Raw genomic sequence first — 24768 nt, forward strand, 5'->3', positions numbered from 1 at the left:
GGGGTGGCTTTGGGATCAGCAGCATCTCGCCCCCATCCCCAGGAGCGGTGGGGATCCAGCTTTCCCCTGGGAATGGTGGGCACCGACCCCCGGCGCTGTGGAGTGGGATCCCCGTGGGCTGGGGGGTAGAGTTTGCAGGATGCCCCCAATTCCCCGGCTCTGCGGGGTCCCTGGGAGCCCCCAAAGGCAGCAAACACCGTGTCCTGCTTTTCGGGGAGGAGACTGGAATTTCCCCGCCTGTTGGGTCGCTCCTGCTCTTCGCACGGGGCTCTGGAATTTGGCCTTTGGCAGCCGCAGCGCCCCCGCATTTCGGTGTCACTTTGGGGGCTTTTTTCTCTTTTTGCCCTCGCCCGGAATCGCAGGCGGCAGGGAGAAGGAGGGCAGATGCCCGCACGGCCGCGGGGCCCGCAGCTGGGCACGTGTCCCGCTCCCCGGGGCTCGGCCGTGCCGGTGCCGGTGCCGGTGCCGGGTTCGGGCACGGAGCGGGCGGGCAGGGATGGCGCCGCAGCCGCCTCCGTGCTCGGCACAGCGGGGCTCGTTCGCAGCGGCAGAGCTGACGCAGGAGCTGCTGGAAGGGGCTGCGAGGGGAGGGGGAGGAGGAGGAGGAGGAGGAGGAAGATCCCAACCTGCCTTTGCACCGTTGATCAACCGCGGCAAATCGGCTCCGGCTAATTTTGGCTGCGGCTGCCGGCGCTGGGCTGGGCTGGGCTGGGGGAGCAGGGGAGGCTCAGCCTCTCTTGTGGGGCTGGTGCTGGTGAGGGGCGAGGAGAAAGCAGAGGAAGGGAAATGTCAAAGGGGCTGGAGGCTCTCTCCCGAAATCCCTACGTCAGCTGGTCTGGGAGCAGCGGGATTTGGGACACGCTGCGGAGCCGTGCCTGCGCTGGGCTGGGCTGGGAGCCATCCTCTGCAGGGGGGGCTGCGGCAGCGCGGGCTGGGGGGCTCCAGCAGCCCCGGGCCGTGTCCCGCCCCTGCTCCCGCCCTGCCATGCTCCTGAGCCCGGCCCGGCTCCTCTGATCCTGGCTTTCAGTCCCTTTGCTGGGAGCTCTGGTCGCGGCCAAATCATCCCAGAGCTCGGGGGGATGTGCCAGAGCCGAGCCTGGGAGCTGCTCCTGAGCTGAGCTGAGTGCCAGACCCTGCCAAAACCCCTCTAAAGGACATTTTTGGGTGGGGGGACACTCGAGCCACTCCTGGTGCTGGGCTCTGGCTCCCCAAGTGCCACCGTCCTTGTTGGGGTGCAGGAGGTCACCCTCAGCTTTGGGGATGCTCCCTGTGCATCCCAAGAGTGGATGCTGTCCCGGGACAGGGATGCTGTCCCAGGAGCACAGCAGTCAGGGGCTTTGGGAGTGGGGACATGTCCCCATGGTCCCCAGGCATGGGGGTCCTTGTCCCCAGCTCCCAGGGAAACCATCCCTAAAAGTGGAATCCCAGCACCCTGAGGTCACATCCCGGCACCCCAGGGTCACCTCCTGGCACCCCAGGGTCACCTCCCGGCACCCCAGGGTCCCCGGATCTCAGCCCTGGGGCTGCTCTGTGTCTGTCCCTGGCTGTTCCTATGGATTGGGATCAGCATTTGGAATCAGCTGCACCTTTAGGGCACGTCCCCTATGTTTTTGGGGTAGGGTCCTGCTGCCAGACTGCCGGGAAGGGTAGAATTCCCAATTCTCAGAGGAAGAGCTGCTTCCCTTTGCTGCTTCCTCCTCCTCGTCCTCCTCGGGCTGGTCCTGGCTCCGGGCTGGTCCTGGCTCTGGGTCTGTGCCATCCCTGCCCAGGGCACCCAGACTGGGAGGTTTTGTGCCTGTTCTGATCCCAATTCTCCCTCCCTGTGTGCCCCCACTACTGGGGACAAGCAGAGCCCGGGGTGGAAAACTGGAGGCTTTGCTGGGCCAGGTCTTGCAGTGAGGAAAAACATCTTCCCTGATAAATGTGGACAAGGGAGGGCTGCGAGCCCCGTGCCCTGGAGCGGTGATGGGACGGGGGTGACCGGGCTGGCCGGTGCCACAGGGACATTCCAGAGCTGCCCTCCCTGCTCCCAGCCCGGGGGACGTGGGAAGCAGCAGCCGGAGCGTGCTGGCTCTGCAAGAAACAGCTGCAGAGCTTTAAAAAAATAATCCTTCCAATCCCGTTATCAAAGGGCCTCTCGCAGGCAGGAGAAGCCACAATAAATATTGGATAAGGGAAGTGGCTGCAGCGGGCTGGCATCGTGGGGGGAGACAAAAGCCCCGGCCCCGGGGCGGTGCTGAGCCGCCCGTTCTGTCACTGTTCTGTCACCGTTCTGTCACCGTGTCACCCCCTGTGACCCTCCTGCCCTCCCTGCAGCTCCAGCAGAGCAGGGAGTGGCTGCCCAGAGAGGGTGGGCACCTGGGCGTGCCCCTTGTGCCACCCTGCTCTGTCCTGCCTGGGACTGGCATCCCGTGGGAGCCCTGGCCCTGTGTCCCGTGTCCTGCTGTGTCCCTTGTCCTCCAGCATCCCTTATCCTGCTGCATCCCATATCCTGCAGGGACCCTTTGTAACTGGGTCAGGGCCCTGCAGGGACCTTGGAGGTCCCTCTTGGCTCCTGCTGCCACCCAGCTCTGTCCTGCCTGGGAGACACGATGTCCCTGCTCCAGGCGCCGTGTCCTGCTGCATCCTGTGTCCTACATCTGTGTCCTGCTGCAAGTCCTGCTCTATCCCATCATCTGCTCCATCCGTGTCCTGCTGCCTCCTGTATCCTACATCTGTGTCCAGCTGCATCTTATGCCCTGCTACATCCCATGTCCTGCTGCATCCCATGTCCTACATCCCATATCCTGCTACATCCTGTATCCTGCTTCATCTTGTATCCTGCTGCATCCTGTGTCTTGCTATATCCCATGTCCTGCATCCCATGTCCTGCTGCATCCCATGCCCTGCTTCATCCTGTATCCTGCTTCATCCTGTGTCTTGCTACATACATGTGCTTCTGCATCCTGTGTCCCGCTGAATCCCATGTCCTACATCCTGTGTTCTGCTTCATCCTGTATCCTGCTTCATCCTGTGTCTTGCTACATACATGTGCTGCTGCATCCTGTATCCTGCTGCATCCCGTGTCCTGCTGCATCCTGTGTCCTGCTACATCCATGTGCTCCTGCATCCCGTGTCCTACATCCTGTATTCTGCTTCGTCCCATGTCCTGCTGCATCCCATATTCTGCTTCATCCCATGTCCTGCTGCATCCCATGTCCTGCTTCATCCTGTACCCTGCTGCTTGCATGTGCTGTTACATCCTGTGTCGTGCTGAGTCCCATGTCCTGCTGCATCCCATGTCCTACACCCTGCTTCATCCCATGTCCTGCTTCATCCTGTATTCTGATTTATCCTGTGTCCTGCTACATCCATGTTCTGCCACATCCATGTCCTGCTGCATCCCGTGTCCTGCTGCATCCATGTGCTGCTATCTGCATCCCGTGTCCTGCATCCCCTCTCAGCCGGCTCACCACCCCTGTGCGGGCTCTCGGGAGTCGCTGCTGCCGGGGAGGGGCGCTGGGGGCCGGAGGGGCCGGGCCCGTCCCCGCTGCCGCTCCCGCACGGATCGGGGCCGCGCCGCCGGGAGCCGCTGGCCGGCTGCTGCCTCCTGCTGCCAGGGAACAAATGAGATGTGACCGCGGCTCCCGCGGCTCCCGCGGCTCCCGGGGAAGCATGTGCTGGATGTGTAATGGAGCGCGGGATCTGCCCCCGGAGCTGACCCGCAGCGGCCCTGGCTGCGGCAGCTCCGCGTCGCATCCCGCTTTTCCCAAGTCTTGGGCGGCAGGAAGGAGAGAGGCCGCTCCCTCCTCGCCCCTGGATGCCCTGGAGCGTGAGATTGGATTACTCCACTTGGCAGGCACACGGCTTTGGGCTGCTCCTGCCGAAGAAACATCCAGGAGCTGCGAGCCGGGAGAGGCCGGGACGTTCCCGGGGGCTTTGCTGTGCCCTGTGGTGTCTGCTCGGATCAGAATTCCTTAAATCCTGCTCTCCCTCTGGCCCAGCACGCTGGGAGGGGTGGGTGTGATTGCAGGGCAAAGAGGGCTGGAGTGGGCTCAGCTCCTGCCTCCCCCCGTGGCTCCAGGCATGTGTGGGATCAGGATCCTGCTGGATAAGCAGCCGTGGGAGCCTTTTGGACTGGGGGGGACTGGGCTGTGCTGGGAGCAGGCAGGGGAAGGTTCCTGTCCTGCCACTGGGAATATCCAGCACTCTACTGAGCTGGGCTGGAGAACTGGGACTGTTAAACCCCTGTGTCCTGAGCCCCACTGGGATCCTCCTGCCCCCTCTGCCTGGAGCCAGGCTGGGAGAGCTGGGGGTGCCCAGCCTGGAGAGAGAAAGGATCCAGGGAGAGCTCAGAGCCCCTGGCAGGGCCTGAAGGGGCTCCAGGAGAGCTGCAGAGGGGCTGGGGACAAGGCCTGCAGGGACAGCACCCAGGGAATGGCTCCCAGTGCCAGAGGGCAGGCAGGGATGGGATCTTGGCAATGAGGAATTCCTGGCTGGGCTGGGATTGCCAGAGCAGCTGGGGCTGCCCCTGCATCCCTGGCAGTGCCCCAGGCCAGGCTGGACACTGGGGCTGGAGCAGCCTGGGACAGTGGGAGGTGGCCCTGCCATGGCAGGGCTGGCACTGCAGGGGCTCTGGGGTCCCTTCCCACCCAACCCATTCCAGGATTCCCTGACTTTGTGATCCTGATTAGTTTGCTCCCACCACGGGCTGTCCTGGCTCTCTCCTCCCCGAGCATCATCCCTTGTCCAGTGTCCAGCTGCTGCTCCTGCCTCTCTGGAATTGCCTCTGGAATGGAACCCAGGGGGCTGAGCCCTGGCACAGGACACACACGGCTGGCAGTGCCCTGGTGTGCCACGTGTCACCGTGCCAGGAGCCACATTCCCCTGGTGACAGCCAGGCTGGGGCTGGGGTTGCTCACTGTGCTGGGGATGGCAGTCAGGGTGGCAGGGCCGGTGTCACGGTGGCACCTGGCCCTCGGTGTGCTCATGCTCAGCTCTGTCTCTGTCCCCAGGTGATGCAGGTGCTCAACGCCGATGCCATCGTGGTGAAGCTCAACTCCGGGGACCACAAAACCATTCACCTGTCCAGCATCCGGCCACCACGGCTCGAGGGGGACAGCGCCCAGGTGACACCGCGGGGACAGCGCTCGGGGAGGGGACAGCGCCTGGGGACACTGGGGACAGGGAGGGGACGGTGCCTGGGGACACTGTGGGGACAGGGAGGGGATGGGAGCAGGGTGGGAAGGGGCCGGGCAGGGGGCAGGGTCTGTGTGGATCCCCCCTCCCATGGGGCTCCTGCTCCCTCTGGGATGCCCGTGCCCCCTTTCCCTTCCTGCGGGAGCCCATCCCATGGGATGCAGGAGGCCTGGGAAGGGCTGGAGCGTGCACTGGTGGCTGCAGGGAGACAGATCCGTCCCTCTTCTCCTGCCTCATTTTCCCCTCTGTTCCGTGGGCACTCCCGGCCAGGGTGTGGGATGTTCCTTAGGGATACCTGTGCCTGTGGCCTCATGCCCTTGTGTCCCCATCTGTGGGGCAGGCACAGGAGGCTGCACAGCTGCTCCTGAGGGAGTGAATCCTCGGTTTTCCTTCCCCTGGGCCGTGGGGCTGGCTGGGCTCTGGGAGCTCCCCACCCCAGAGGAGCAGCTGCTGTGTCCTGGGCTCCGAGGGACGCCAGGGCCGGCTCGTGACCGGCGGCTCAGGATCGATGGGTTCCTGGCAGGCTCTGGAACGTTGGGAAGGGCTGGAAAAGTCACATTGTTCCTGCACAGCTTGGTCCCTGCTCTCTGTGTTTGAGCTCTCTCAGGCCGGCGCCGCTGGAGCCGGATCCGAGCGCGCGGCAGGGACATGAAAGCGCTGGGATGAGCTGGGGTTGGGCACGGGGAGCGCCCTTGACCCCGCTCAGAGCTGGGCTGGGAAACAGGACATGGCCCTGGTGTGTGTGCAGCACACGCTGAGAGCCCTTGGCCCTGCTCAGAGCTCTGGGGCTGTGCAGGATGAGGGATCAGCCCCTGTGTCACACACAGAATGTCCTTGACTGTGCTTGGGGCTGTGCAGGATGAGGGATCAGCCCCTGTGTCACACACAGAGTGTCCCTGACTGTGCTTGGGGCTGTGCAGGATGAGGGATCAGCCCCTGTGTCACACACAGAGTGTCCCTGACTGTGCCCAGAGCTCAGTGCTGTGCTGGAAACTGGGGTAAGGGATCAGTCCCTGTGTCACAGAGTCTCCCTCATCCCCTCACTGCTCCAGAGCTGCTGCAGGAGCTGAGATGAGGGATTGATTCCTGTGTTACACAGAGGCTCCTTGACCCTGCTTACAGTTTTGGAGCTGTTCCAGAAACTGGAATGAGGGGTTGATCCCTCTTCACAGAGTCTCCATCCCACTCGGGGCTCTGGAGCTGCTCCAGGAGCCAGGATGTGGCTCCGATCCCTGTGTCCCTTTCTGGGGCAGTGGTGGGGGTGCAGAGATGGGCATTTCCTGCTGTCTCTTGATGATCCCAGTCCAGCAGGGGCTCCTCAGGGCAGGGATTTTTATCCCCATGCTGGTGCTGTTCCCTCTGTTACTGCGTTCCCTCCATGGCTGATGCACTTGGAGCTGTGGCATCACGGAGCTCCCGAGACCCTCGGAGCGCCTGCCTTGTTCCTGGCACATCCCTCCTCCTCCTCCTCCTCCTCCCCCAGCGCCTCTGGAGATGCTGGGAAGGCTCCTGGGAAGGCTCCTGCCTGTGCACACGAGGGGGGCCAAGCCAAGATTCCTCCAAACCCACCTTTTCCAGGCTGTTTTCCATCCTGGAGCACCACGGGCCGGCCCGGCCGTGCCGGTGGGCGACGGCTCCCGAGGTGACCCCGCGTTGCTGTGGGAACGGGAATTTGGAAATTCCTGCCTCCCCGCACGCCGCCTTGCTCTGGCCACACCGAACTATGGATGCCTTCCCAGATCGCCTCTTCCTGCTGCTCCTCTGGCACGGGCACGGCGGGGCCGGGAGCTGCCGCGAGCCGGGGAGCAGCGGGAGCAGCGGGATCCCCTCGGAGCAGCCACAGTCTCCAAGGAGACTGCGGAAAGGCAGCGCCCGCCCGCCCGCCGCCGGGCGGATCCGCTGGAAATCCTCCGGGATCGGCCCCGGAACCGCGCGGCGCTCCGCTCCTCCCGAAGCCTGGGGCTCCCGGGGGCCCTGCAGCGTGGGGTCTGTGCCCCCGAGGCTGGGCTGTCCCTGTGCCTCCCAGCACCCCAGGGTCACATCCCGGCACCCCGCGGTCACATCCCAGCACCCCAGGGTCACATCACGGCACCCCAGTGTCACATCCTGGCACGCTAGCGTCACATCACAGCACCCCAATGTCACATCACAGCACCCCAATGTCACATCCCGGCACCCCAGTGTCACATCCCGGCACCCCAGGGTCACATCCCGGCACCCCAGTGTCACATCCCGGCCCCTCAGTGTCACATCACAGCACCCCAGTGTCACATCCCGGCCCCTCAGTGTCACATCCCAGCACCCCAGTGTCACATCCCGGCCCCTCAGTGTCACATCACAGCACCCCAGTGTCACATCCCGGCCCCTCAGTGTCACATCCCAGCACCCCAGTGTCACATCCCGGCACCCCAATGTCACATCACAGCACCCCAATGTCACATCCCAGCCCCTCAGTGTCACATCCTGGCACCCCAGTGTCACATCCCAGCACCCCAGTGTCACCTCCCAGCACCCCAGTGTCACATCCCGGCACCCCAGGGTCACATCCTGGCACCCCAGTGTCACATCCCAGCACCCCAGTGTCACCTCCCAGCACCCCAGTGTCACATCCCGGCACCCCAGGGTCACATCCCGGCCCCTCAGTGTCACATCCCAGCACCCCAGTGTCACATCCCAGCCCCTTAGTATCACATCCCAGCACCCCAGAGTCATCTCCTGGCACCCCAATGTCACATCCCAGCACCCCAATGTCACATCCCGGCCCCTTAATGTCACCTCCCAGCACGCCAAGGTCACCTCCCAGCCCCTCAGTGTCACATCCCAGCACCCTGAGGTCCCCAGATCGCAGCCCTGTGGCTGCTCAATGTCTGTTCCCATGGACTGGGATCCGCATTTGGAATCAGCTGCACCTTTAGGGCACATCCAGGGGCTGCGGGGGTGGAGTTGTGCTGCCAGACCACCCCCAGAAAGGTGGAATTTCCAGTCCTTAGAGGAAGAGCTGCTTCCTTCTGCCTCCTCTGCTTCCTCCTCCTCCTCCTCCTCCTCGGGCTGGTCCTGGCTCCTGTTTGTGTCAGCCCTGCCCGGGGCATCCAGACTGGGAGGTTTTGTGTCCTGTACTGGTCCCAGTTCTGCCCCACCAGGGTCTCCCCGAGGTCCCTCTGGCCTGGGATGCTCCCGTTAAATCCAATTATTTCTCCCTGGGTTTCATCCTTCCGTGGCTCCGTCATGTTTCCATCCCTGGTGCTGTCATTAATTACCTGGCAGTGCAATTAATGATGGGTTTGCTTCTCCCTTCCACACCAGCAGTTAAAATTATGGAAAAAACATCCAAGAATTCCACAAGGGATCAAACCCACCCTTGCTGGGGCTCAGGGTGGGGACCCCCATCCCGGCTGCCATTCCAGAGGTGGATCTGGAGCTCAGGGAGTGTGGACACATCTCTTTATGGATCAAATATCAGCATGGACATCTCTCCATGGAATGTGTCAGGATTTACAGAACATCCACGGGAATATTTATAGCATCTGAGCATTTATTGAAAATCCACCTGCGGAGGGGCTTGGGTTCTGCTCCAAGGGAACAGGGACTGGAGGAGAGGGAACGGCCTCAGGCTGGGCCAGGGGAGCCTTAGGGTGGAATCAGCAGGAATTTCCCCATGGAAAGGGAGGTCAGGCCTTGGAAGGGCAAATTTGGAGTCCCCATCCCTGGAGGTGTCCAAGGAATTCCTGGATGTGGCACTCAGGGCGCTGGGCTAGGGGCAAGGTGAGGATTGGGCACAGTTTGGACTCAGTGACCTTGCAGGGCTTTCCCAGCCTCAGCAATCCTGGGATCCATATAAATTCTAGGAGCATACATACCTTTATTTAATATAAAATATAAAATGCATAAAATACAATTCAGGCCTGATTCCAGGCTCCCCTGGAAGGCTTTTCCCCCCAGTGCCCCTCTGAGGGCTCTTCCCAGCCTCTCCTCCCTGCCGGAGCAGGAGCCCCGGGATATCGCAGCTCCGCCGGGAATCCCATGCCGGCCTGCCGAGCGCTAATTGCTGCTCCCACGGCTCCGGGTGGAGGAGATGGGAAGTGACAGACGGAAAACGGAGTGTGGTGGGATCCTGCAGCCTTTCATCTCCAGCCTTTCATCTCCCAGTGCTGGATGAATCCCGGGAGCGACGGCCCAGAGCGCTCGGCTCTGTCCTGGAACGTCTCGGATCGGGATGGAGATGGATCTCCTGCTGCTCCAGGTGCTGCACTGGTGCTATGAGGTGGGGGAACAGCTGGAAAACCTCACCTGGATGGGTGGAGTCTTCATCAAGATAGCTGGAAACTCACTGGAATGGCTGGAAAGACTCATTAGAAAGGCTGGAAACCCTTACTGGAATGGCTGGAAACTCACTGGGATGGCTGGAAAATCTCACTGGAAGGGCTGGAAACTCTGACTGGGATGGCTGGAAACACTGGGATAACTGGAATCTCTCTCTGGGAAGTTTGGAATGTCTCCCTGGGATGGCTGGAACCTCTCCCTGGGAAGGCTGGAATCTCCCTGGGATGCAGCCCCCATCTGGGGCTGTGAACGTGGATGCTCCCGTCCCTGGGATGCTCCAGGTGCCTGTGGATTCAGGGAAGCCGTTCCCGAGGTGCAGCCAGCGCTCAGCCCTGAACCCTGTGGTGGGGTTTGGGATCCATCCATTTTGGAGATGGATCCATCCTGTTCCCTGGAGCAGTTTGCTGGCCTTGGATCCATCCAGAGGCGGAGCTGAGCCGTGTCTGGCAGTTCCATGGGATGGAGGAAGAGCCAATTCCTGGGAAGAGCAAGGAGGGCTCAGACCTGCTGGATCCAGCTGTGGTGGTTCTGCCTCAGAGCTTCCCTGGGTGTCGGTGCCACCACGGTTCCCAGAGTTTGGGATATTTCCATTCCCTTTTCCAATCACCGGCTCGTTCCCTTGGACAGCCACACTCCAGGCCCCGTCAGCCGCTCCGGCGGAATTTTCTGGATTGCGGCAGTTGCAGCACAAATCTGCTCCAATCCCCAATTTATCTAAATTGATCTCTTAATTGGGAATTCTCTGGAGGAGGGGGCGCCGAGCACATGGATCCTGATTGAACGGGAGGAGCAGGGAACAGGCAGGCTGCTGGGGGTGGGCTGGGAGCCGGGGAGCTGGAACTGGGGCAGTGCCCCCGGCCACAGCAGGGACCTGGAGGCTGCTCCGGGGTTTGGGAGCTTTTGGGAGCCCTGGGAGTGGGGCTGGGAGCAGAGATATCCCAGCTCCTTTCCCAGCTGCTCCTGCTGGGACTCCCTGGTCCCACCTGCACAGCCGAGGTCAGGCTGGCACTGCAGGCGTGGGATTTCTCCAGGGATTGTCAGGATGGCCCTGGGACACTTCCAGGTGTCTTTTCCAGGGATGCAAAGCTGAGGCTCTCTGGTTTTCCGTGTTTCCCCTGAATGGCAGCTCATTCCTGTCCCTCTGCCCCAGACCAGTGCTGGGCAGGGACCCCAGGCCCCTCTGGCCAGGATTTGGGATGGGGGATCCTGGTGCTCTGCCTGCTCTGGAGCAATGGGAGCTTCCCAGAGCTGCCACCACCCCAGCAGGGAAAAGCTGGCAGCACAGGAAAGCTGGAAATGGCTTCAGAAAGAGGGAGAACAGATGGATTTGGGATTGGATTTTTTTTTTTGCAGCTCTCAGAGGAGCTGCATGCAGGTTCCTTGGCTTTCTGCTGTGATTCCAAAGGCAGGGAGCTGCTGGATCATCCAGGCCCTGCTCCCGTGGGACCACCAGGGATCAGCATCCCAGCTGGAATGTGGGACATTCCAGGGTGCTCCTGGAGATGGTGCCTGGTGGGATTCCCGTGGCTGTGTCCGGCTCTCGGGACACTCTGGGTCCTGCAGATCCCAGTGACTCCAGGGCTCTGGGGCTCTGGGGTTCCAGTTGCTCTCGGAGGTGCCAGGGTTTGGCTCCCGGATTCAGGATTTTTGTGTGTCAGGAATGTCGTGGCTGCTCGTGTCCCTCGTTCCCTTGGGAGGGGTGGTGGATGTGGCTGCTCATCCTGCCACATTCCAGCAGATTTCAGGGAGCGTTTTACCCACACCCATCCAGGCTGGTGCTTCCTCCTTTCCCTGTGCCTCGCTGGTTCCTGGCATATTTCTGTGGGATTGGAAGAGCTCTGTACCTGCGACCTGCCTGGAGCTCTGCCAGTCCTGCTGGAGGTGGGAAGGGCAGGGAATGACCTTGGGGCCAAGGGCAGCCCGGCCCAGCCCCTGGAGCTCGGCTTTTGAGGCTGTTCCAGTTGGATTCATAACCCTGCGGGAGGACTGGGAAAGGAGCTGGGAAAGATCCCATCCCACCCATTTTTAGCAATCCCAGCTGCTCCATCCCTGGAAAAGAGCTGCTGCTCCCGGCTCTGAGCCACCCTGGATACCCATGGAGAGCCTGAGGCCGGTCCCGCTCGGTGGGTGCCGCTCGACAGATGGTCTGCAGGTGTCCGCCGGGAGCTTTTCCAGGGAGCAGCCAGCTGGATTTTGGGAAGAGGGCGGCTGCACGGCTTGGCAGCGCCTTGCCGGGAGCTGGGAACGTTCCTGGGCCCTGCAGAGGCTGCGCTGGCACCCTCGGGAGCGCGGGCGATGCCACAGCCCTGCCAGGCGAGGGCTGGGAGGAGGGGCTGGCACAGGGAGCGATTTCCAGGCGGGAATGGCTGGGTGGGCTCTGCCAAACCTTCTGCAGGGATGGAGGCGCCGGCACAAATCCCTGGGCCTGAGAGGCTGTGGGTGCCCCTGAATCCCTGGCAGTGCCCAGGGCCAGGCTGGACACTGGGGCTGGAGCAGCCTGGGACAGTGGGAGGTGTCCCTGCCATGGCAGGGTGGCACTGGATTGTCCCTAAGACCCCTTCCCACCCACAGCATTCCGTGATCCTTCTGGTAACGAGCCTGGAGGAACCGGGAATCTCCAGCTCAGCTGAGCTCCCCCCGTGTCCCCGCCTTGTTGTCCTTGTCCCTGTGGGTGCTGTGAGGACAGTCCTGGGAGCCCTTCCCAGGGATGAATCCCTGTCCCTGTGGGTGCTGTGAGGACAGTCCCGGGAGCTGTTCCTGTGGATGAATCCCTGTTCCTGTGGGTGCTGTGAGGACAGTCCCGGGAGCTGTTCCTGTGGATTAATCCCTGTTCCTGTGGGTGCTGTGAGGACAGTCCCAGGAGCTGTTCCTGTGGATGAATCCCTGTTCCTGTGGGTGCTGTGAGGACAGTCCCGGGAGCTGTTCCTGAGGTTGAATCCCTGTTCCTGTGGGTGCTGTGAGGACAGTCCCGGGAGCTGTTCCTGTGGATGAATCCCTGTCCCTGTGGGTGCTGTGAGGACAGTCCTGGGAGCTGTTCCTGTGGATTAATCCCTGTCCCTGTGGGTGCTGTGAGGACAGTCCCGGGAGCTGTTCCCGGGATGCGGGGTTGAATCCAGGGCCGCGGCCCCGCTGGGAATGCCAGGCGGGATGCACGCGGAGCAGGTCGCGGCCGCAATTTGTGGCACAGGGTTTGTACTACACAAATTGCTCCGCACTCAACGAGCATGAAAGATTAACGAGGAACAAAGCCATGAACTCATCCGGGCCCGCTCCCGCTAAATTACAGCTACAGGGATCATGGCAGCTCATCCAGGGTTGTGTAACCGAACTGATTTGCCGGCGTGGCCGGTGCGGAGCCGCCGCGGCTCCGAGTGCTCCGCACGCGACTTTAATGGATTCTAAATATTGGCAGAGCCGGGGAGAGGAGGTGCGGGGGCACCGGAGTTCCCGGATCAATAATTAATGGGAGCTGCAGTCGCTTCCAGGGAGGAGACGAGTGCAGTCAGCATGTTCTGGGAACCTGGAATGTGCCCTCCGGGCAGCAAGTGCTGCGCCGGTAAAAACTGATTTGCTTGCATCTGCGGCTGCCGAGCCTCCTGCCGCTCCCAAAGTCATTCCTGCCTGGAAAGGCAGCCCTTCGGTGTTTAACCCGCGCCTCTGGATCGTGGCACGGCGGCTCCTGGCAGCGCAGGGTGTTAAATTCCGGCTGGGGGGGATCCGGGGGAGAGCTCCGCTTTGCCTCGGGAGCCTTTTCCCTGCCCGGCCATGAGCAAATGTCCAAATTTGCGGAGGCGGCTCCCGGGGGAGCTGCCAGCGCCAGGTACAAGGCCTGCTCCGGGTTGGATTCATTTGCGAGCTGGCACAGTTGGGTTCCTGTATGGATTACAGCTGCTGGCATCCCAGGAAATTGCTCATGGCTCAGAGAGCAGCAGCTCGGCAGCGAAACGGGAGCAGCCCGGAGCGCTGGAGCGGCAGCAGCGGCAGCAGGAGCCGGGCTGGTGCTGGAGCAGCCGGCCAGCCCCGCAGCCGGCCGGGGAGCTGGGCAGGAGCTTGCCAGCAATTACGGAACAGCTTTTGCATGAGGCAGCAGCTCCGGGAGGCCCCGGGGCCGTGCTGCTCCGAGCAGGCCGCGCTCAGCCCATCTGCTGCCGCCAAAACCGGGATCTGCCGCGTGGCAGGAATAATCCCCGGAGAGCGAGCGGGCTGCGCCGAGATCCTTCCCCAGCCGCTTCCCGCTAAGTGCTGCAATTCCTCTGTTGTAATTCCTGCCTGGTGTTGTGACACCGATGCTTGGAGGGAGATCCAGGCACCTGCCAGCTCGCATTCCCGGGGATGCTGCTCCAGCCTCGCGCGCTCCGGGAGCCGCTCCAGAGGTTTGGTCCGTGCCCAGCCCCGGCTGTTTGTCGCTCGGCTGGATGAGCGTGAAAACGCTGCTGGGAGAGAGGAGCTTTGACCTTCTGAGCTCCTCGGGAGCTGCTGGAATTCCTCAGCGCATGGGAAATTGCACTGAATTGGAGCAGCGCCTCGGTCCTGGCACAGAGCTGAGCTCTGCAATTAATGCTCCGGCCCTTGTGCCTCGGGAATCGATCCCTGATTTTAGCGTGGGATGAGCCTCTGCACTGGCTCCCTTCCCATCGCCCTGCTCCGGAGCCTCTGCTCCGGGTGGGAAGCAGGCACGGCTCCAGCATCGCCCCGGATCCTGCCCGGTCACCCGCGGGGGTGGCCGAGGGGACCCTGGGGACAGAGCTGGGCCACGCGGTGCCATCACCCAGTGGGGCAGGGAGGGGACAGGAGCAGCTCCATCCACACAGGACAGGACAGGGAAGCTCCAGCCCCAAGGCCTGGCTCAGGCTCACATCCCACCCCCCAATTCCCGGCTCAGGGTGGTCACAGGGGTCCCAGCGGGGCCAGGGCTCCGTGTTTATCCCAGGGCACCCATCCCTCTGTGCTCAGCAGTGGGAGCTGGGAGCCTCCCCAGCACTGGGGGGTTGGAGCCGTGGGAGCAGTGGGAACACCCCCATTCCTGCACCTCTGCCGGCACCGCTCCCGGAATCGGGATTCATGAATATTCCCCCTCCGTTAGCACCGGCTGCATTCAGTGCCAGACATTTGGAGATGTGACGGATGGATGGGATGGAGGGGGAATGGATTGGGAACATCCCTCACTGGGGGGCAGCTGCAGCCTCCCCCAGCCCCTTCCCCCAGCTCGAGTTCCTGGACTCTGGTGGCACCGGCCATCCTTGGTGACACTGGCAGCACCTCAGAACCTCCCAAAATTCCCAGTGCAATAGAAAAGCCGTGGGCACCCTTGGAAAGGGCTTTCCATGGAGGAGCTGTCCTGGATCTGCAGGGCTTGGTGCTGAGGAAGGGCTGGGCCCCTGCTGGCACAGGGGTGGCGTGGCCTGGCACGGCCCCAGTGTCACTGTGGGTGTGCTGGAGGTGAGCTGGGCTGTGCCAGGGACTGGGGCTGGTCTGTGGATCCTGTCTGTGCCGTGGCTGATGGATCCATCCTGCCTGTGCTGTGGCTGATGGATCCGTGCTGTCTGTGCCAGGGATAATGGATCCATCCTGCCTGTGCTGGGGATAATGGATCCATCCTGCCTGTGCCAGGGATCCTGCCTGTGCTGTGACTGATGGATCCATCCTGCCTGTGCTGTGGCTGATGGATCCATGCTGCCTGTGCCATGGCTGATGGATCCATCCTGCCTGTGCTGTGGCTGATGGATCCATGCTGCCTGTGCCATGGCTGATGGATCCATCCTGCCTGTGCTGTGGCTGATGGATCCATCCTGCCTGTGCTGTGGCTGATGGATCCATGCTGTCTGTGCCAGGGATAATGGATCCATCCTGCCTGTGCCAGGGATCCTGCCTGTGCTGTGACTGATGGATCCATCCTGCCTGTGCATGGATAATGGATCCATCCTGTCTGTGCCATGAATAATTGATCCATCCTGCCTGTACCAGGGATCTTGCCTGTGCTGTGACTGATGGATCCATCCTGCCTGTGCCAGGGATCCTGTCTGTGCCTTGGCTGATGGATCCATCCTGTCTGTGCCGTGGCTGATGGATCCATCCTGCCTGTGCTGTGGCTGATGGATCCATGCTGTCTGTGCCAGGGATCCTGTCTGTGCTGTGGCTGACAGATCCATCCTGTCTGTGCCTTGGCTGATGGATCCATCCTGTCTGTGCCATGGATAATGGATCCATGCTTCCTGTGCCATGGCTGATGGATCCATGCTGTCTGTGCCAGGGATCCTGCCTGTGCTGTGGCTGATGGATCCATCCTGTCTGTGCCTTGGCTGATGGATCCATCCTGTCTGTGCCATGGATAATGGATCCATGCTTCCTGTGCCATGGCTGATGGATCCATGCTGTCTGTGCCAGGGATCCTGCCTGTGCTGTGGCTGACAGATCCATGCTGCCTTTTCCCCGGACCCGCTGGCACAGCGCAACCCCCTGGGGTTGGTGAGGGGGTCTCAGAGTGTCCTGTGAGCAGGGCAGGGGTGACAGTGACAGTGACAATGATGCTGACAGTGACAGCTCGGGGTGTCCTCTGTCCCAGCCCCGCAGAGGGGAGGCAGCTCCATCCTTCCAAGCTCTTCCCTCGCTCCCGGCCCTGCTGTCCTACTTTTCTCCAGCTGCTTTTCCTCCTTCCCTCCGTCACGTGCGGGTGGGCTCGGAGCGCTCGGTGCAGCTCCGGCTCTGGGCTGGGCTCTGAGCTGGGCTCTGAGCTGGGCTCTGAGCTGGGCTCTGAGCTGCTCCTGCATTCCAGCACTCCCCAGTGCTGCCCTGACCCTGCTCAGGGTCCCGGTGCCCACGGGGCCGTGTGGGAGGATCCACGGCAGTGAAACCCGCGGGGAGCAGGGACAAAAGGGGCCGGGAGTGAGTCCAGTCCCCTCCCACGCGACCCCAAATCCAGGGCAGGGAGGGCTGGAAGGGACAGCCCCGCTGTGCATCCCTCAGGCTCTGCAGTTATCCTCTGAAATACGGGATAACAACGGGGACAGTGTGGAGGCTCTTCCCGGAGCCCTGAAATGGCCGTGCCTGGCAGCAGCTGCTGCCTCTGTCCTCGTCCCTGTCCCCGTTCCCGTCCCCTCGGTGACGGTTTTAGGAAGCAGAGGCATCTCCCGGTGTCCCAGTGTCCCACAGCCAGACCCTGGGTGGGGATCATTCCTGTTCCAGGAACGCTGACCCCGTTTCCCCTCTCTGTGGGAGCAGAGCAGCCAAAACGCCGCTGGATTCCCAAATCCGCGTGGCCCTCAGAGCCACATCCCCTCGGTGCCTGCAAAGCCACATCCCGAGGCTGCTCCAGCCGGATTCTGCGCTGAGGGCAGCCTGGAACCAGCATCTCCCGCCGTGGCAGGGGTTGGGATGCATCCCCCAATTCCAGGTACCCAGTCTGAGATGCTTGGAATGCAGCAGCCCAATTCCAGGTGCCCAGGATGGCGTGTCTGGGATGCAGTGCTCTGTTCCAAGTGCCCACTTTGGGGTCTCCAGGATGCACCCCTCAATTCCAGATGCCCAGTTTGGGGTGTCTGGAATGCAGCACCCCAATTCCAGGTACCCAGTCTGGGATGCAGTGCCCAGTTCCAGGTGCCCAGTTTGGGGTGTCCAGGATGCCTCCCCCAATTCCAAGGGCCCGGTTTGGGATGCCTGGAATGCTATGCCCTAATTCCAGGTGCTGCTGCTGAGGATCTGCATTCCAGCAGCCAAAGGGTATTCAGCATAAATCCAGCTCCTGTGATTTCCACCTTTTTGTGGGCAGTTCGTTCCTGAGGCAGACACAGGCTGAGGGGGGATGAATTCCAGTGGTTGGGACAAGACCCCTGTGGCAGCAGAGCCATGTTTCCTGTTTATCTGGGAGATCCTGGATGCCTGGAGCAGGGATGATGCTGCTGGCACAGCTCTTCCAGGGATCTCAGCCTCCTTGGGAGGGAGCAGCTCTTCCGGAGCTCCCGGGGAAGTCGGGCTGGTTTAACTCCAAATTCCAACGCTGCAGTGGGGAAATGAGGAAGGGAAAAGCACGAGTGATCTGTGGAAGGAGCAGATATTTTGGGATGTCTCAATTTCCTCATCAGCCCCGGAGAGGGGCACGGAGCCAAGTGCTGCTGGATGATGAATCCCCCGGGAGCGGGCAGCGCCGTGCTCGGATGTTCCCCAGTAATTCCATGGAAAGGGCCCTGCCCACCCTGCTGCCCCCACAGAGGGGTTTGGGGCTGGGCTGGGGCTGGCACGGAGCTGCCAGTGGGGTTAAAGCCCCTTGGGGAGCTCCTGTCAGCACCCCAGCCCAAAATAATGGATTCTTCCCCAGTTCTTCCTCAGCCAGGAATGTTGGAATCAAAACCATGGAATGGGTTGGGTGGGAAGGGACCCCAGAGCCCCTGCAGTGCCAGCCCTGCCATGGCAGGGCCACCTCCCACTGTCCCAGGCTGCTCCAGCCCCAGTGTCCAGCCTGGCCTGGGGCACTGCCAGGGATGCAGGGGCAGCCCCAGCTGCTCTGGCAATCCCAGCCCAGCCAGGAATTGCTCATTGCCAAGATCCCATCCCTGCCTGCCCTCTGGCACTGGGAGCCATTCCCTGGGTGCTGTCCCTGCAGGCCTTGGCCCCAGTCCCTCTGCAGCTCTCCTGGAGCCCCTTCAGGCCCTGCCAGGGGCTCTGAGCTCTCCCTGGATCCTTCTCCTCTCCACCCTGGGACAGTGGGAGGTGTCCCTGCCCCCGTCAGGGGTGGCACTGAAGGGGCTGTGAGGTCCCTTCCCACCCAGCTCAATCCCTGATTCCCAGATTCTATAATTTATAACTTTATTATTTATAGTTCTGCGTTGTGCTGAAGCAGCCCCGGTTATTTCCGTGCCGTCGCTTCCATCGTTCCCCGCCGTTCCCATTTGTCCTGCGGCGTTCCTGCTCCAGCTCCCGGCGCAGCCCAGGCTCCCTGGCCCTTCATCCCTGCCCAGGATGATGAGGATGGTCGTGCACAGCGTGTCCTGGAGCGGGCAGGGAGCAGAGACCGCCATGGGAGCAGCAATCCCACAGGAGCTGGGGCTGTCCTGCTCCGGGCTCTCGAGGTCACTGTCCTGACCCCAAATTTGTCCTGGCCATGGGGTCATGTTCCCCCCCATTTGGGATCCTATACCCCCCATTTGGGGTCCTGTACCCTTGTTTGCAGCCCTGTACCCCTCTTTGGGGTCTCCCAGCTGGAATGTTGATGCCATGGAGTTGCTGGGGGAGGATTGGGGTGGCTCTGGTTGTGTTTGGGAGTGGGGATGGTCGGCACCGGAGTCACGGCCCTGGGACAGTCCCCAGAGAGGAAACAGCCCCAGGCTGGGCCAGGGCAGCCTCAGGGTGGATGTTGGGGAAACTCCTCCTGGAAAGGGCTGTGCAGCCCTGGCACAGGGGTGGAGTCCCCACTCCAGGAGGGATTTCAAGGCTGTGTGGATGTGGCACCTGGGGACAGGATCAGTGGTGGCCTCGGCAGTGCTGGGGATGGCTGGACTCGATGGGCTCTGAGGCTTTTCCAGCCTCAGTTATCCCACGGTTCTCCAGCCGTGCTGCCCTTCTCCTGCCAGCCCCTGGCTGTGCCCTCTGTCCCCGGTGCCATCAGAGGCTCCAGCATCGCCCAGCTCCTGTACTCGAGTGGCTCTCGGGGACGGCGGCGCCGGCTGCAAGTGGGGACAGGGAGGGAGCGGGAGCAGTGGAGCAGGAGAGGCTGGAGAGGCTGGAGAGGCTGGAGAGGCCAAGTGCCCACTTGAGGCGTCGCTCCTTGAGCAAGCACCTGCCTGGGGCTGCCTGCGAATGTCACCGGGATGTCACCGGGAGCTGCTCGTCCCTGCCCCCGCGCACGGCACTTCCCTGCCGTCCCCAGCGCTGTCCCTTGCAGCTCCGGTGTCATTGCCAGCCCTGCCGGGCTCCCGGGACGCTGGGAAGGAGCTGTGGGAGCGGCACCGGGCCTGGTGGAGCAGAGCTTTCCCCAGGCTGTGATGCAGAGCAGCCGCTCCCCGGCGCTCCTGCTGTTCCTGTCGCCGCCCTGCCGGCCCCGGGATGGATCTCCGGGACGGATTCCCCACCTGGCACATCCCAGGCGGGCTCAGCCGAGGGTGAAGCGTGCCGTGACACCCTGGTGAGCCATGGCCCCTTCCCTGCTTCAGGAGCAGGAGCTCCCGGGATCCCTGGGGCCTCTCCTGCTCCCGGTGGGATGGAATCGTTGCCCAGTGCCCCAGCCCGAGGCCCCTCCCTGGGCACCCTGGGGGCTGCAGTGTCCCCGGGTCCCCCTCCAGCGCTGGCGTTTCCAGCTGGCAGCTCCCGCTCTCCGCCCGCTCATTCCGCCCTGGCGCTGGGAGTTGATTAGCTCTGCTAATTACTTTACAAATAATGAGCTTCCCTAATTGCGCTGGCAGGGATGGGGGGGGCTCTCCCCACCTGCCATCCCACGGTGCCACCAGGCTCTGGGTCCCCTCGGCTCTGCTGGGGACCCCCCCTTGGATGTTGGCACCTGGAATTCTGGGGAAAAACCCCAGAATTTTTGCATGGGGAGCAGGGAGCCCTGGCTCATCCCGGGAGGATCAGGCCATTCCCCCTGCTCTGAGCACCCCTGGATCAGTGGAATGCGTGTTCCAGACGCTGCCTGTTCCCTGTCATGGCCTCTGGGATGGATCTCTGGGATGGATTCCCCACCTGGCACATCCCAGGCGGGTTCAGCCGAGGGTGAAGCGTGGCGTGACACTGCTGATGAGCCATGGCCCCTTCCCTGCTTCAGGAGCAGGAGCCTGCAATTCCATGGATTCTCAGGAGCTTCTCTTGCTCCGGGTGGAATCCTTCTCCCAAAAAGGGAATGGAGCAGGTTCCCCCCATCCTGGGATCCCTCAGGGGCTGCAGAGTCCCTGGGGAGTCCTGGAATGTGGAGCTGGAGTTGCCATCCCAGGTCTTGGAGCATTTCCTGCTGCTCCAGCTGTGCTTACATCCATCATCACCCCCACCCTGTGCCCTTGGGAAGGGGCTGGGGCTGGGAGCGGGATCCCCGGCAGCTGGGAATGGCAGCACTCCATGGTCAGTCCTCTTCAGGAATTCTGGCAGTGGATATGAGCTGCTGCTTCCCTGGAAGTAGACCTTAGTTAGGCCCTGCCCTGTGTAATGCTGTTAATTGGAGAGGAGAGCTGGAATTCTGTCACCTGTTGGGTGTTCTGGGCCGTGGGGGGTTGTTTTGGGAGGAAGGAATTCAGGAGTCTCTCCTCCCCCTCTGGAGCTGCTCAGTCCCTCACTGGAAGCAAAGAGTCGCTTTCTTGCCCGGCTTCCGCAGCCTGGGATAAACCAGAGCATTCCCATCAAACTTGGGATTGAAATCTCCGTGTTCCAGGAGGGAAGGGAGGGGGTGCCCCCCTCCTCTGGCAGCTCCCTGAAGATGCAGCTCCGACTCCGTCGCTAATGGAGCGACGTCCTCGCTGCTCACCTTTAATTAAGTGAGCCTCAGATCCCTGGGCTTAATTAACTTCTCAGTGGCTGATGACTCTCTCCAGCAGCCGAGGAGAGGCGGGACAGGCATTTCATGGAATCGTGGGATCCCAGAATGGGTTGGGATGAGTTGGGTTGGGTTGGAAGGGACCTCAGAGCCCATCTAGCCCCACCACAGGCAGGGACACTTCTGCTATCCCAGGCTGTTCCAAGCCCTGTCCAGCCTGGATGTGAACATTCCAGGGATGGAGCAGCCACAGCTTGCGAACTGATTCATTGTTGGGATCCAGCTCCTGCCTCGGAAAATGGGTTAGACCCAACACAATCCTTCTCCGTGTCGGAAATTGCCGGAGTTTGCCGGCTGTGGAATTCCGTTAACTTCCCGCTGTTCCATTGATTTTTCGTGTTTATTTGCAAAAGCTCCGCTGAGCGTCCGAGGTCTTGAACAGCTTCCCAGAGCCGTCAGCTGCTGCTTTCCCTGAGCTGGGAGTGTCACTGCTGTGGGACAACAGAGCCACATTTAATGGGGCTGACAGGGAGTGGCAGCGGGGCCTTTGGGCTGGGCGCTTAAACGTTCCCATTATCCTGCTCCTGGCACTGCCAGGCCGTGTGGGGAGGATTCCCAAAGGGAATTGGCATTTTGCAGCAGCAGCAGCAGGATGGGAGGGCTGGGTCAGTGCCAGCACTTCCGGGGCTGGAATGGTGCAGCCGTGGGTCCCGGCACAGCACCGGGGTGCCTGTGCTGGTGACCCCCTTTTTGGGGTCACCACTTCTTGAGGTGACTCCTTTTTTTGGGATGGACCCTTTTTGGATGACTCCTTTTTTGGGATGACCCCTTTTTGGGGTGACCCCTTCTTGAGGTAATTCCTTTTTGGGATGGTCCCTTTTTGGGACTTCCTTTCTGAAGTGATCCCTTCTTGGGGTGACTCTTTTTTGGAATGGTCCCTTCTTGGGGTGACTCCTTTTGGGGTGACCCCTTTCTGGGGTGGTCTCACAAGGCTGCAGACTTGTGAGCTGCTCCAAAGGAGCTTTGGGGATGGCTCATATCCCTCCTCCATGGCACATCCAGGACTGGCAGGATGGCACCGTGGATCCCAGTATGGCTTAGGAATGGCACTGGTGCTGGGGGAGTCTGTGCTGGTTGTCCCTTTTTGGGATGGTCCCTTTTTGGGGTGGTCCCAGTGGCTGCAGACCCGAAGGAGGTTTGGGGAGGGCTCAGATCCCACCCCATAGCCCCCTCAGGAATTCCCTGCCGGCCCCTGAGCCCCCGGCCCTGCTGAGAGGTGTCAGGGCCACCCAGGGCTTTGCCGTCCCGCTTCCCGCGCTCCGGCGGGATGGGATTAGGGATTTAACAGCCTGTGCCAGACAGACACTTAACTAAGCCATAAATTTGGAGTTCGTTAGTGAGGATTAATTAGTGTTTGTACAGGGCTTTGTCGCGCGGAGCCGCGCTCGGTGTCGGAGCTCCGCCGTGACCTTGGTGAGGGCGGGAGCATCTCAGGGCCTGGATCCATCAGATCCCACTGACGGAAGGGTCCGGGGTCACTGAGGATCTGGGGAGCGGGAATGGTCCAGGAGCTGATGGGCAGGGGCTGGAAGTTTGGAAAAGGGGAGCTGTGCTCCCCTGGGAAGGGGCAGAGAGAGGGAGGCTGGTGGTGCCACAGTAGCTCCTCTGTGCTTGTTCTGAGCTCCTGCAGCTCCAGGGGCTGGAACAGCGCCTGGGATCTGCTTTGGGATCTGCTTTGGGACCTGCTGTGGGGGCAGGAGGTGCCAAAGTTCCCAGGGATCCCCTCTCTGGATCCATCCCATTCCCATCCCCAGCACTGGCTGTGGGTTCCCAGGGTTCCCCTCTCTGGATCCATCCCGTTCCCATCCCCAGCACTGGCTGTGTGTTCCTGGGGATTCCCTTGCTGGATCCATCCCGTTCCCATCCCCAGCACTGGCTGTGTGTTCCTGGGGATTCCCTTGCTGGATCCATCCCGTTCCCATCCCCGGTCGATGCAGGCAGAGGAGGGAACGTCTCCAAGGAGCAGTCTGGGAATGAGCAGCGTCAAGGACAATAAACTCTGCCAAAGCCTCGTTCATTAGGGAGGAGCCGAGTGCCGCCGCCCGTGTCCGCCCTCTCCTGCTCTGTCTAACTGCACTCCTCCATTTCTGGCTGCTTTGGCCTGATCTCCCTCTTTTCCATGATTTCCTCCCCAGCTCGGGGAGGTGTGAGGGGGCTGTGCCCATGGCACTGTGGTGGCGAGCAGAGCAGAGTCTGGGTTGGATTGAATTGGGATGGATTTTGTTGGGTCATGTTGGGCTACATTGGGTTGTGTTGGGTCACTTTGAGTCACATTGGGTCACTTTGGGTCACTTCGTGTTGGGTCATGTTGAGTTACACTGGGTTGTATTGGGTCACTTTGGGTCACTTTGGGTCATGTTGGGTCACACTGGGTCACTTCAGGTCATGTTTGGGTCGTGTTGGGTTGTGTTGGATTGCGTTGTGTCGAATCCTCATTTCCTTTGGGAGTCTCCCCTTTTTGCTCAGCCTTTGCAGGGATGTGACTCCAGGAGATGCCCTTGGACAGGGGCTGGACACCCCAGGGGGTCACCCTGGTCACCCCCACCCCAAATTCCATCATCCCCTTCCCTCCTGGAGTTGTCACTCAGAGATGTCCAACCTGGCACCACCAGGCTGCTGGCACCTCCTCCTGTGCGATGCTGGGGTTATCCCAGGGTCCCCTGGGGGTTCAGCAGAGCCTGAACTGGGATGTGGAATTGGGGGGACCCTGGGGCAGATTGGGGAATCCCCTGACCTGAGTCCCCTCTCTCGGCAGGACAAGAACAGGAAGCTGAGGCCCCTCTACGACATTCCCTACATGTTCGAGGCCCGGGAATTCCTGCGCAAGAAACTCATCGGGAAGAAGGTACGGTGGGAGGGACGAGGCTGAGGGGACAGGGATGGGACAATGAGGATGAGGGAGTGAAGGAGGGGATGAGTCTGACGCCGGTGCTGCTGTGTGGCTCCTTGGGAAATTCCAGGATGCCCCCAAGCCTGGAGTGCCCCTCGAGGCATTGCACTCCCCATTTCCCGGGAATTCCGCCTCGCTTCTCCCTTTGTTTCCCTGGCTGTTTTCCGAGGCTGGTTCAGAGCAATTCCGGGAATGAGGAATGTGTTAACCAGCAGAGCGAACGCTCCGGATGCAATTTTCCAATGCTCATAAAACAGTCAAATAAAATCAATTCCCTTCGTGGCGCGGCCATCGCTGCTCGTCGGGGCTGCTCCGGTGCCTAATTGGATCTTTCCAGCTCGGAGCCTGCCCAGGCAGTCCGAAAAAATAGGGAAAGGGGAAAAGAGCAACTTGGGAGATTTTTTTAATGGGAAATCTGGTGCTTCCCGGAGTTGGAAAAGAGTGTGGGAGTGTTGGTGGGATTTGTGATGGGAGCACCGGGTCTGGAATGGGGTTCTGGCACCTCAGTGTGGTCCCAGTTTGAGACATTCCAGGATTACTGGTGCCAGGTTTCTGCCATCCACCGTTGCTGTGCGCTGTGTTGGATCAGGGATTGGAATTGGCTCTGGCACTGGGTGCCTTTGGAGGGTGACCCTGGGGATCCCTGGGATTCCAGGGTGTTCTGGGATTAGAGCTCAGCTTGCCTGGGTGCCTGGCTGTTCCGAGGAGCTGTGGGATGGCAAGGAGTTCTGGAATTCAGGAAGCTCAGCCTGCCCTGGTTCCTGGCCTGCCTCGGGAGCTCCGTCCATCCCCATCACTCCGGGGCCCATCCTTATGGATCGTGTCCCTGTGCATTGGGAGGCTCCTCCTGAACACATCCCATCCCATCCCA

At 61.5% G+C, this 24768-nt stretch overlaps 1 protein-coding gene across 1 annotated transcript in view; it reads left to right on the plus strand.

The window, feature by feature from the left end:
- Nucleotides 1-24768, plus strand: part of SND1 (staphylococcal nuclease and tudor domain containing 1) — a 79218-nt gene that overhangs the window by 19582 nt on the left and 34868 nt on the right. Inside the window, exons 10-11 of the mRNA XM_066551111.1 lie at nucleotides 4995-5108; nucleotides 23763-23852. Coding sequence (XP_066407208.1) covers nucleotides 4995-5108; nucleotides 23763-23852 — 204 coding nt within the window. The remainder of the gene's footprint in view (nucleotides 1-4994; nucleotides 5109-23762; nucleotides 23853-24768) is intronic.

Source organism: Molothrus aeneus, chromosome 5, assembly GCF_037042795.1.
Source record: "Molothrus aeneus isolate 106 chromosome 5, BPBGC_Maene_1.0, whole genome shotgun sequence".
Classification (NCBI taxonomy): Eukaryota; Metazoa; Chordata; class Aves; order Passeriformes; family Icteridae; genus Molothrus; species Molothrus aeneus.